This window comes from Cynoglossus semilaevis, chromosome 13 (genome assembly GCF_000523025.1).
Source record: "Cynoglossus semilaevis isolate Cse_v1.0 chromosome 13, Cse_v1.0, whole genome shotgun sequence".
Classification (NCBI taxonomy): Eukaryota; Metazoa; Chordata; class Actinopteri; order Pleuronectiformes; family Cynoglossidae; genus Cynoglossus; species Cynoglossus semilaevis.
In genome coordinates, this window is record NC_024319.1 from 9,426,567 (window position 1) to 9,439,837 (window position 13,271).

General features: G+C 39.2%; 3 protein-coding genes across 4 annotated transcripts in view; 2 read left to right on the forward strand and 1 right to left on the reverse strand.

Moving 5' to 3' along the window:
- sntb1 (syntrophin, basic 1) overlaps window positions 1-3,922 on the reverse strand; it is a 39,242-nt gene extending 35,320 nt beyond the window's left edge. The window contains exon 1 of the mRNA XM_008323423.3: window positions 3,173-3,922. Within this exon, the coding sequence (XP_008321645.1) occupies window positions 3,173-3,719 (547 nt within the window). The 5' untranslated portion in view covers window positions 3,720-3,922. The remainder of the gene's footprint in view (window positions 1-3,172) is intronic.
- The window catches only part of mtbp (MDM2 binding protein), an 82,702-nt gene extending 69,767 nt beyond the window's left edge, over window positions 1-12,935 (forward strand). The window contains exons 24-25 of one of the 2 annotated variants that reach the window (XR_001760972.2): window positions 12,654-12,717; window positions 12,805-12,935. The gene's annotated coding sequence lies outside the window, so the exon portion shown is untranslated. The remainder of the gene's footprint in view (window positions 1-12,653; window positions 12,718-12,804) is intronic. The other variant, XR_001760973.2, reaches the window with a different exon arrangement.
- Window positions 5,662-11,745, forward strand: LOC103388454 (E3 ubiquitin-protein ligase TRIM39-like). The gene is made up of 2 exons (XM_017037903.2): window positions 5,662-8,339; window positions 9,371-11,745. The coding sequence occupies exon 2, from the start codon at window positions 9,373-9,375 to the stop codon at window positions 11,164-11,166; it is 1,794 nt and encodes a 597-aa protein (XP_016893392.1). The 5' UTR covers window positions 5,662-8,339; window positions 9,371-9,372; the 3' UTR covers window positions 11,167-11,745.
- Window positions 12,936-13,271: the final 336 nt, after the last annotated feature.

A 13,271-nucleotide genomic window follows, 5' to 3' on the forward strand; every position in this document is an offset into this window, starting at 1 on the left:
ATATTTTGCGGTCATTTGTTGTCAAACTGTAAAAATTTTCCTAAGCGATCTGGGAAGTATAAACATGTCTCCACCGTGGAGTATTGTTTTTCAGATTACTATTACGAAGAACACAGAACAAAACAAACACAACGATTACACCTGCTAGGGAAAGCGGAGTGTTTGTCTTCCTCGTACAAAGCCGACAGGAAAAAACAGACGAGCCTTGTCTTTTGTGAAAACATCCACAGAGGAGAGGGGAGGAATGAATGATTCAATCTATTATCTTCAGCACAACAGACAGTAGTGCAGCTCCACTCTGTGATTATCATCGCCATCATCCGCTCTGAGTCATACTTCACAAACAGTGGCAGAGGAGATGATAGTCTCTCTAATGACATCAACGCGCCAATAAAGGGGAGACGGGTACAGTAGACTGTCCTGTCTTCCTGTCTGTCTGTCTGTCTGTCAGTCAGGCTGTGACATGCACTTGACCACAGTTTCACTGGTATTAATCCACACCACACGGCTGACGAAATCTGATAATGACAACCATCAATGAACTCCGTGCTCAGCACAGACACACACAGACACACACAGTACATTACATTGCTCACAGCAGCACATACACAAGCAGTCATCTAGCAGATGCTGGGTGATGACAGGTACGGCTTGTTAAGGGCTCAACAGGAGAGCTTACTCATTTCCTGTCTGCTGTCGTTTGGCAGATGTTCTTCTCAGACTTTTCATTATTTGTTTTTTTTTCCCGCTTCCAGAATAGGTACCATGTCCACTTTCTGAATTTGTCTGTTATTGAGGCCCACATCAAAATACGAGGTTCTAAGACAATTTAAAAATATCCTCTATATAGTTCTTAACACTCCTGCTGGTGGTGTTTTCATCAGAGAATCCCTTCTTGGTAAAAGAAAAATATATAAATTGGGGCAGTATTTTTCCTTGTCCAAGGAAATTTGGACAGAAATCAGATCAAAACCTGTTGCAAAACTAGGGTAATTTTAACGAGTTTAAGCTAGGGCAAAACTTTGATGTTTGCTCTAATTTCATAAATGGTTTCTTCTATTTCTGAGGGATGGGAAAAACTTGAAATTTGTCACTGTGAATATGTTTTCGTACTTTTTTTAAAATATATACACCTCTTGAACCACCTCTTGGAATTTTTTGACTATCCATCATAGTTCTAATCTATTATAGTATTAAGTTTTATTTTATGTAACAATGCTTGTTTTTGTTTGTCTCACAAGATCTGGCAACATTGGTCTGTGTGCATGCAAATGTGAAGTAAAACATGCACCAGAACTCATTCTGTTAGGGTCCAAAAATGATTGCATTCATTTGACTTGTCCAATGTAGACAATATAAGGACGCTATAAAACCGTCTGTCTGTTGTTGTTTTTTTTTTTTAATTAGTTGTGGTTTGTCCTTGGAGTACAGTAATTAACAGTGGGGATGCCAGGTTGGCTCCAAGCCTTAAAAGCATTGCTTAAATAAGTGGCATATATTTTGGTTTGGTCCTTTTTTTTTATATTATACATGCTTTATGTGTGGATTCCCACACACCCAGATATCCTTTAAACATATTTAATTCTCCTATTTATTTACTTTTTGTTGTTGTTTTTTCTGCTGTTTCAACACTGAAGTGGGAAATGACGTTCTATCCTTTCAGTTTCAACATTCTGTATATCTGTATATCTACCTCTCAGCCTCCTTCCTCGCTCCCTTTCTGTTTCCATCACTTTGTGCCGTCTCTTTGCTCTTTCTCCTTCTCAGCATTTGCCCATTAAATTCACATTTCAGCTCCACAGTGGCTGCTCCCCCCTCTGCCTTTCTTCCACTTTGCTCAGCCGATTCCTTCTTTACTTTTGTCTTATCTGAGAAAGTTTTCGGCTGGGACCTGCTTCTCTCTTTGCAGTATTGCCCTTGTCCCCCCTGTGGGAAAGATCATCACAATACTTTCATGTGAATATAAATGGAAAGACAGGAGATGTTTGTGTGTGTGTGTATGTGTGTGTGTGGGAGAGAAGGAGATAGACTTTGTTCTTCCTATCAATGATCCAATGGTCTCCACTGGAACAGAAAGAGGTGTAAGCGGTGGGTACGTGTCCGTGTGTTTGGTGTGTGTTGTGTGTGTAAATGATAGTCAACATTCAGAGTTCAATCCACCTGTCAGTCTACAGTAACTGTCATTATAAACGCTAAAGCTTGTTGGGTTGAGTATAAGGGGAGATAAGAGGACACAATATGATTCTAATATGAGTGTGGCTGCATGATTCTTCCATTAAACATCAGACTTACAGCATCTGACCTTATGTTTCCACCATGACATTAATAGAGAAATCAAGTTACTGCCTCAGTAGCATCTTGTTAGACAGCTGACTCCTAAGACAACAATTAGTTAATTAATATTTGTCATTTTAGATTAATGGTAGAATAAATTGCAGGGATTTTAGGTATTGCTTGACTTGAGGCAAATATATGTGTAACTGAATTCAAAAGCACACATGCTTCAAATCATGACCTTATAACCACACATGATTCATCACTGCAATTAAAATACTAAACACTATTAAAACACCAGTTTTGAAAAACAGCAGCAGTGTCCACCAAAGACTTTCAACACTCTATGTTTCTTGTACTGACATAAGATGACGAGAAAATCATGTTCCCTTGAATGAACCCAACTAATCGTTTTCTAGAGTCAAGACTTCGTCAAGAGGCTTTAAGAATGTAAAGACATTTGTTTGATAGTAGGGTGTAGGGTGTATAACTGCAATACTTTGTCCCTGTTGCTTCAACCCTGTCTTTGGAGACTTGCTTCAATAAACCCTGGTGTCTGTTCCTGCCTGTCCAGACTTCAACACAGCTTCAGGTTTTAAATGAAGTCAAACAAAGCAGTTTTAAGGAAGTTAAAAGCAGAATAAACTGTTTATAAAATACCATTTCTGATAACAGTCAGGACATACTGCCTGGTACATATAAGATCTGAAAATAATCTGATTCTGCAGAACTGTTTTCACTTTTGGCCCTTTCAAACCACACTTGTTCTGTGGAACTCGTTTCAGATGCATATTAAATACTTAATCACTTGTAAATAGTTTATTATACACAGACAGGCATCAACCTTGACAGGCAACACCCTTGTCTGTCTCTTCGATGGTCCACTTAGTCCACATACCTTCCAATGTCACCTCTTTTCCGGCCCGTTTCAGCGCCTGCACGGCCTCATCGTGGGTCGCGTCCCGCAGGTTCATGCCATTCACAGACAGGATGGCGTCACCTACGTAAAGCGCCTGGGTCTGGTCCGCCGCCAGTCCTTTGAATATCTTACTTATGAGAATGGGCATTTTATTCTCCTTCCCTCCTTTGATGCTTATACCCAGACCCCCGACCTCCTGCTTGGTCACCTTGACGCACCGCTTTCTGTTGGCGATCGCCTCAGGAACCCTCTCCGGTAGGTCCGTGAGCGCGGTGCGCACGTGTGGGGGTCCGTTGTTGGAGTTGGCGTTACTGTTGTCCAAGTAGGACCCGTTGGAGACGCCGTTGGAGTTGACATTGTTGTTCACGTTCACGCCGACGCCGCTCTCCTCGCAGCTTAACGTCAGCGCTTCCTCGTTCAAGTTGACCAAAACTTTGTGCCAGCGACCCCGCACCAAAACCTCCACAAATCCACTTTTGGGCACCCCAGAAGAACCCGAAACACCCGTGGCTATTACCATCGCCATCTTTGGAGCATGTCCTCTTTAAAAGCGCAAGTGAACGAGTTTCCTGTCGCGCGTTAAACTTCCACACTCCTCTCCACTGGACTTTGCCCCCTCACAAGTTTGGTCCGGGACTTGTCAGGCGCGTCCCGAGCAACCAGCCTGAGCCCTTTGGGCACAAGCAGCACCTCCGCTCCGCCTGCCTTCGATTCTATCTGCTGGGTGGAGTTTGCTCCCCCCGCCGTCATCCAGCCGATCCCATCTCCAGATCCTGCGTGCACAAAATGTCTTCATCATTCCTACACACAGCAAATGATGTGGATGTGACTAAACTTCCTTAGGTTCACACGGAGCTTTGTTTAAAGCATGCACTCTCATATAGTCATTATTCAAAATATGCTTTACATGGGGTGATTTGAGTGGTGGTACACGTTTTACCGCTAAGATCAGAACCTACGTTGTTATTAAATGTTACATTTACATCACATTGAAATATGTCGTATCAAAAATACTTTACTTTTCTAATAAATTATATTTTTCTTGCTACAAATTGAGCCTCTCAATAGCCCCTGGACGCGTTCACGTCTCAGGAGTGAGGTCGGGTGCGCGCGTGTAGGAATGTGCCTTTGCCGGTTCTGAAAAAAAAAAAAAGCTCCAGAGCGAGTTCTGGAGAAGCGCCGACATGAAAAGACCCCTTTGTAGTCATCATTTACATTTATGTTGTAATTATTTTTATCCCAAAGGACACCAGCCTCCTGCCCACGCTGTCAAACCCACAGGATCTTTAGGGTTCGAGAATATATCAGTGATGTCTGTCAGCGGGGGCGCAGTCAGTGTCAGTGGGAACACGGAGTGTCCTCCTTCACAGGGATGACCCAACTCCGTGTGCGTGTGTTAGAGTGTATGTGAGTTTAAGTAAATCTTTTTTTTTCTCACTAAAGAGAAATAAAAATAATGTATCCAAATACAGCAATTTTGTTTAGGAATCTTCATCACTCAGCGTCATATACTTTTAAATTTCTCTCAAATATTAAATTGAAACAAAAGCCGCCCATTACTTATGACTGAGACGGGCTTTGTAGTAATCTTACTCCGTTAGAATGGTAGCATCGCCATCTACTGGTGGCTTTCGTCGCGTATCTAGTGAATCAAGGCACCTTTTTAAACGTGATGTGCCCTTGTTTTTAGCCACCTGTTATTTCTTCCGCTTTAGTCTGGAAGACAAAAACACTCATAAATGTTGTTAAGCAATTTATTCACTTTTTGGTGTAAACTTTAGTTTTATCTTTTACCTTAGAATATTGAATCTACTCCATATTTTTGCTATGCTTTGTTAATACAAAATAACAATTTACTACATTATTTTACCTGTATTCATTGTTTTAATCTTTGTTTTAATTTTATGTCAATCCTTCAAAGCTCCTGGAGCCAAATGTGTTTTGTGAATTGCAGATTTGAATGACTAGACGTGATTTCCACTCAGTGCTGAGAATCAAGTGACTTATCCCAAAGTAGCTTTCTTGTAGAAGTAGAATCAGGACGTTCAGCTAATTTGTCATCTTTTCACCACGCTGCAGTAGAAATGACTTCTCTGAGTCTCAAAGAATGGATTGCAGCCCAAAATATGTTTCAAATAAAGAGCAAACGCCCTACGGACCTTTCTGTTTGGAGTTCCCGTCAGTGTGTCAGTGAGAGGCCTGAAGCAAATAGTTATTAGTAATTACTTGGAACCTTCAGTACAGTGGTTTTACTGTTGACTGAATTCCAGTCGAAGACATCTGGTCTTATTTTGTTAAACCATACATTTTCAAAAATGAAATAAAATTAATATTGCCTTAAAAAATAAAGTTAACTGTTAACTTAACAATGATCTAAAGCGGTTATATTCCATTATAAATTTACTTTGACATTACTGGTGGCTAATAAACAGGAAGTAGTTACAAAATCTGTCCCAAAACACGTGAGTCTTTTCAGTGGGGCCTGGTGTTTGGGGCAAAATAAATCAGTACCTGCAGGGTAAGATTTTTAATGGATATTTTACATTTCTACTTTGCGAGGGACGTATTTTGACGGTTAGCACTTTAAGACCCAACTCTTGTAGAGGTTGGTTGCATGTTACTGGTTTACAAAGATTGTTGCATCTTGGTTTCTCATCTGTAGCAGTTCCACTTACTTGTCACACTAGGCCAGTCTGTGGTTGTGCCTGAACAGCAGGTGGTCAGCGGGCCAGCTATTTGAAAAGGCTAGGTCTAAATCTGTAGCATAAAAACATACCTCTCAAGTAGCTGAAAAATACTGTTAAGTTAAGTTGACCATTGCCCTGCGTGAACAGCTGTGGTGTCAACCCATTTTCTACTGCTAAAACACAGCCCTTTATGGATGCTCCTGTTTACCTGGTGTTGACACACCTGCTAAAGGAGGAACCCGTATTTCATATGAAGAACCAGTTTCATTTCTGTGGAACCAGCTTGTCAAAGTGAGGTTTGTATGTTAGGACTGTAAAACTTTGTCTTCCAGAAACACAATATTTTCCTTAGCCATACAGTATACCTGCTGTACTGGCGAGCTGAGTACCTTGTTAATGTGAGAAAGAAAGAGAAAAGGGATAATTATTTTTAAGTTAATGAGGTGTGTGAGCCACGGTTGATTTGTACTTTTATATGGAAATACACTCTGTCTTTGTTGTGTTAATGCCCTTTGAAACGAACAGGCAAACACACACTGAGAAGGCAATCCTATTAGAGCCGATAGTATTTAAAGCACATCGGCTACATTATCGCTTCATTACATCGGGGACAAACTGCACAGACAGGTAGTGGTGCACAAACACACAGTGACTCACGGGCTTTTGTTCGCCTTTCTGGGTTAATTAAAAAAGCTGAATTTCTCAGCACTTAAGAGCTGGAGTGAGTATAGTCGGAGTGAGCTGCTTTTGCTGCTAAGTTTTATGTAGAAGTCGAGACTGTTTAACTAATTAATGGCATGACCTATTTTCTCTCTGCAAACAGAAACACAAACCACTGAAAGTTATTTATACAAACTGATGTTCTCCTTCTGTTTCGTTTCATGCTTCGCCCCGCCCCCTGTTAGATTTGTTTTATCCTTCACTTGCTGTAATCGCTGCATTCAAGTTGTACATGATTGGCGGAATTTCCACGGTCAAACTTAAGCGCGGACTTATACAGTAAATTATTAATAATAATAAAAACATTATAATATCGAAGCCTGTTTGGCTAAACAGAAATATAACAATAATATTATTATATAGTATTTTGATATGGATCAACTACAACCAGTTCAATAAGTTTTAAGTCTCTTACTTCTTTTTTTTTATCAGATGAATTACATGTATGTGTTAAATATGCAGACTGAAGAAGGGAAATTTGGTGAGTTATTAAGTGAGAGCTGAAATAATAATCATTTGAAGTAAACCGTCGGAGAGTGGAGATCTTATAAATCATAGAGTACGAGCAAACTTGAAAGGATCTTTTAATGTTTGAATCAATCAAAGATTTCTTTGAGGTTTCGTTTGTGTTATTTTGATTAAATTAAATTAGCGTCTGAATCCGCCTCTTCTCGGTTGCCTTTGGTCTGCGTCTTCAGCTTGTTTTCAGTTTTTCGCATAAATTCCACACAACTAACTCTACATTCTGTCCACTAGATGTCCTCAGTCCACTGGCCCATGCTTCTTTGTTTTTCCCCCCTCCTAACTCGAGAATATACTGTATTTTCTCCCCTTACATTTTTCAGACTCATTCTCCATGTCTGTTCCTTTTCAGATTCAGGTATTGTACTGGAACAAATGAACAAAGGAATGTTTAAATCAAACCAAGTTGAAGTACTGTATTTGTTTTGTGTGAATAGGTGCTGCCCTAAGCAAATAACAGAGAAAGGAAACGTCAAACATAGTTAAATTAAATTAAATTAATACATATAAATACTGTGTAAACTTTTTCAAATCCTATTCAGGAGTAGTCCATTTATGTAAGTTGCTAAATACTTTAGTTTAAAGTTTAAATTGTCTATCCAAAAGCATACACTGGCCAGATCATAAGATATATTTACTACTGAATAAGTGAATAGTAAAAAATAATGTTACAACTAAAAGTTAGTCCAATAATTGCTGAAAATGTAGAAGTTAGGAAAAATGCAAATGAATTTTTACAACTGCAAAAAATTAGCACATGATCACAGAAAATACCCAAAACATATTCAAAGGTCAGCCAGACAGTAACTTGATGATCAGAAAAAAAGCCTTAAGTTATTAACTCTAGTTTGTAACTCACAATATAATAATAATAAAAATAATAATAACTATATATATATATATATATATAAATGATAATAACAGTTATAATATTCGCCAATAGAGAGCTGGAAAAGTACAAAAAAATGTATTGAATGTATTCTTGGTAGGTCACATGACATGTGTATAAACCTATTGGTCCTGGAAAACTGGTAAACTCAAAATAAATGCATGTGCAAGAGTCCTAAGGGTTAAACCTGTATCTAAGTGGGACATTAGAAGGGAGGAGTGGATGTTGTGACTCAACATAAATACTTACTGGGAAACGAAAACTATGATGATCACAGTTCCCTTGGTGTCATAAACAATAGCAAATCCCGGTCTCTACCAGCAAGAAGGTAACATTTATCTAAGTTTTGTCTTTAATAGTTTGGTGATTTCTTTTTTTTTTTAATACTTTTTTTTGGGACTTTTTATGACATAATTCATGTTGTGTTGTTTGTAATGTGAATGTGCATGGTATCAAGTCTGTACCATGACGTATACGTCAAGATTTTCACTTGTGAGTGAGCAAATTCTTAGTGCATAAGTAATGATTAAGATAAAATATGAACGTGTCACATTTTAAAGGTTTTAACTTCAGAATGTTTTACTCTGCATGGGCTCATAATTTTCTGATGATATGCTCTGTGTTTATGCTGTATATGTACATATATTCAGCATGCATATTTATGCGTACAGTATATGTATATATAACACATTTGAAAAAAATATTTTAATTTGAAATATACACACTATAAACATAGACCTATTGATGTATAGCGTGTACAGTATGTATGTATATATGTATTATATATATATATATATATATATATATATATACATACAGTATACATATATGTGTATATATGCTTTAAAAACATGTTAAAAAAACCCTACATTTTAGGTTGTTTTTTTTTAGTTTAAACCAGAATTGAAACCTAAAGTAATGTAATGTAAAGTGCTCATGTACTGCTTGGAGTCTGTGTACCCCTAGTTGGGACAGACTGCTGTATTAAACATGGTCAACACTGGTTCCAAGCAGGTTGTGCAGAAACCAAAGCCAAAGTCTCAAGTCCCCACAATAAAAGTGCGAGAATAGACAGTCTCAAGAGTAGAGTGCAGTGTGAGTTTGGTGACGAAGAAACCCTACGTTAAAGGGCTAATCTGAAAATCTGAACCCCTGCTTCCAGGATAGCAAATGATCAGATGGGAAGAGGTTTGAAAGTTTCACCAAAGAATGGGCTGATGTCTGGTGAAACCTTCTTCCTGTAACTTGTAAAAAAAATGGCCAAAGCAACTGCAGACCTTGTCAGTTAAAATAACTGAGGTAGTGAAGATATTGATGTTGACCTTGATATTTGATTTCTTACAAATCCATCTCCTTCAGATATGGCCTTATCCAAAGTTTTCCTGTCTGAAGATCAGTTCACTTGCTCCATTTGTCTGGACATCTTCATCGTGCCTGTGTCCCTTCCCTGTGGACACAATTTCTGCAAAGCCTGTATCTCCAAGCACTGGGAGGGCAAAGCCATACGTCAGTGTCCACTGTGCAAGGACACGTTCACCAGAAATTTCAAACTTTGCGTCAATACTGGATTCAAGGAGGTTGTGGAGAACTTCAAAAGTTTTCAAGATACGACCAAAAAAGGTGCCTGTGCCAAACCAGGAGAAGTTTCATGTGACGTTTGCCTTGGCAGCAAAGTCAAAGCTGCTAAGACCTGTTTAGTGTGTGTGGCTTCCTACTGTGAAGATCACCTCGCGCCGCATCTTCAGGATGCTGATCTGAAGACACACATACTGAGCGGTCCTGTGCTCAACGTAGGTGACAAAATATGCAGGAAGCACAACAGGATGTTGGAGCTTTTCTGCAGGAAGGATATGTGTCGTGTTTGTGCTCTTTGCACAGACCATGTTGGTCACCACAGGGTTCCTCTAGAGGAGGAGTTTGAAGAGAAGTACAGTCAGCTGGAGCAGCAGAAGGCAGAGGTACAGGAGATGATACAGGAGCGACAGCTGAAGGCTCAGGAGATATCAGGTGTACTAGACAAGAAGAGACAAGAAAATGGAAAGTTAAAGGCAAATAGTGTTCAGGTCTTGACTCCCCTCATGGTCTCGTTGCAAAGAAACCTGTCTGCGGTTGTGAGCGTGATTGACAAGAAGCAGAAGATGGAAGAGATCCAGGCCCAGGTCCTGATCAAGGAGCTAAATAAAGAAGTCACAGAGCTCCAGAGGAAATTCAGGAAACTGGAGAGCATCTCCAGTGATAAAGACCACCTCCAGCTAATCAAACGTTTTCACTTCATCTCCTCCCACTTGCCACAGACCAAGAACTGGTCTGATGTCACTCTCAGTGAACAGCCCTGTGTGGAGGATGCAAAGAAAGTCTTGGTGCAGATGGAGGAGAATATCACTAAAGACATTCAGCAAACTATTCAAGATTTCAAGGAGTGCTTTGGTCAGTTAATCGCTGAAGAAACTCCTGTAGAGAAGAGGATGGTATATTTAGATCTGGACAGCCTGCCAGATGGCACCAAGTTGGACATAATCCGACAGCATTATGCAGTGGACGTTAAGTTGGACCCCAACACTGCAAACGATCTCCTTGTATTTTCAAAAGACTTGAAAGAAGTGCAGGCATCTCACATATGGTGGTTTGGAAACACAGAGCCTCACAAATTCAATAGGTACGCCTACGTCCTGGGAAAAAATGCCTTTAGTGTAGGTAGATTCTACTACGAGGTTCAGGTCACGATGAAGAATGGCTGGGACCTAGGAGTAGTCAGAGAGTCTTTGCGTGGGTTGAAGACAATCACACCAAAGCCCAAGAATGGAGTTTGGATCATTCGGTTAAGGAGCAACACTAAATTCACAGCTCTGAATAATGTCTCTGTCCACCTGTCCCTGAAGAAGAAACCAGAGAGGGTGGGGGTGTTTGTGGACTGTGAGCAGAGACAGGTGTCCTTCTACAATGTGGACACTTCAACTCTGATCTACACCTTCACCGACTGTGTCTTCGGGGGTAAAATCTTCCCATTTTTCAGTCCTGGCTTTCCTGAAGAGGGTGTGAATGGTGCACCGCTGGTTATCTCAGCAGTCAAAAAGTCAGAACAGACTTTAGACACAAACCAGTTGATGAAACTGATCCTCATGGTGGCTGCTCTGTTTTTTTTTTTGTGGTTCTAATGACCACTAACCATGAAGTTTGATGATTTAAGTTTTTGTAAAATTTGGTCTGTGGCCCAGTCTTAATCTGCTGCCTGTGTATCACTCCCATCCCCGTGGTCTCGACAGCCTACTTCCTACGGCCCAGCTACCTCCCCTCCCCTTGACCTTTGTACATTTTAAAAATAATTATACTCACTTTATCCTGCTTTCTCCTGCTCTAGGGTTCTCTGTTGTGTTCTTGTTAAGGGCAAATGTAACAAAAATATTTTTATTGTGTGCTAATGTGCTTAAACTATCATATAAAAAATGCCCCAAAATGTCCACCGGGTGGATATATTTTTGCTGAAAATGCTGGAGCTACAATTGAATTAGAGAAGGCAGGTGAACCAGCTACATTATTTGTTGAGAAATGAAACTTAATTTTACACTTCATCCGAAGCCCAATTATAAACCACAGCCTGACTGACTAGTTTTGTTTTTACATGAACATGTATTGTACAGGCTCTGGATGTCGCTAAACTGGGATTTGTAGTTCAGCTTTATTTGTTTTTCCAAGTAAAAGACATTTTTCATTTCTGAAATTAAACCCATATTCTAAGCATCCATATATCTATTAGTATGTTTTCTTTAAAAATTCAGTTTCATAAACGTTTTAATATTATTATTATATTCTACTTTCTTAAGTTTTATAGATTGTGACACTTTTGCTAAGTTGACATATGAATTAATTGTATTTTATACTTAAGTTTTATCTTATATTCGTGTCCTTAGTTGTCCTTAGAAATTAAACTTATATCTTATTAATGCTAGAACAACCCGACCTGATTCTTCGCAGCGGGTAAAACAAGATTTTTCGATGTGACCTACAGTATCCACGTTTGCATAAATTACCACCAGGGGGAGAGATCTACCTACATTTTCCACAGACCGGGTCTTTTACGCAAAGACAAGGCATGGCGAAAACTAAATACAGGATATTGTTAAAATATATAAAAAAGAAGAGCATTAAGAAGATAACCATGAAAATGTAGTTAAAACAAATTGAAGTTAGCCAAGAAACATCTAACAAAACATCTGATTTATTTAAATAGCTAAACTATGACTGAGGTTTCTCATCAATAAAACCTGTAAAATTAAATGATTATAAATAAAACGCATCTAAAAAGTAATGGTTAAAATAGAAACAGCTAAATGTTACCTTAATCCCAACCTTATAATAGATAATGGCTGGCCCAAAATAATATAAATAGTCAAAAGATGACAATAAACCTAACAAATTAATGGGAAATACGGAGTAGGTAAGAATTAGTTTAGCTGTATGCTAAAACGTAGCTTTGAAAGGCTCACGGCTAAGTCAGACGACAACAGTAACACTCACTGCTTCGAGAGAAAAGAATGTTTTCATCTTATAACAAGAGTTTGTTTAGTTGGCACGAACAACATCTGCAGCAGAACTGCAGCAAAAATATTTTTAGTACATGACTTTACCACATGCCTGTGCACAGCAGAGAGAAGAGCATGTGTGTGACCAGATGAGTGGACCACAGCGTTCACCTCCACAGACTTAAGGTACGGATGAGCTGAAGTTTCCACTGAGGAGCTATTTTAGGAAGAAGGAACAGCTTTATTCAATGGTTTTGCATTCTAACTTTCCAGGTGGGGTTCGCTGACAGAGGTTAAAGGTCACCTCACTCTGTCGGTGGGGTCACACAGAGCTGTCGTTGTCGAAACATCAATGTCAAACCTGCAAAAGCATGTGGCGGTGAGTAGAGAATCTGTTCTTTTACTTGTGTTTCCCAAAGCTCTGTTTTTAAAACCTTCCTCCGTTAAAATGCGCCTTCATGATATCAATTATTTTCACCTGATTTTTTACAAAATTTTTTGTCGAAAAAAGTTTTTTTTAAACGCTATATTATAAGCAGAAATATGGAGCCCCTAAAGGGACATGGGAAAAAAAATGAAACGTATCTCGTGCGCACGAGATACGTTTCATTTTTGCCACACATACATACAGGGTAATACATTACAATAACAAACAATCATGTACAGTACGTACGGTTGAGAAATCTAAGATACCGGCATGTCATGTGTCAAAATGTTTTTTCTCAAAAATGACTAAAAAT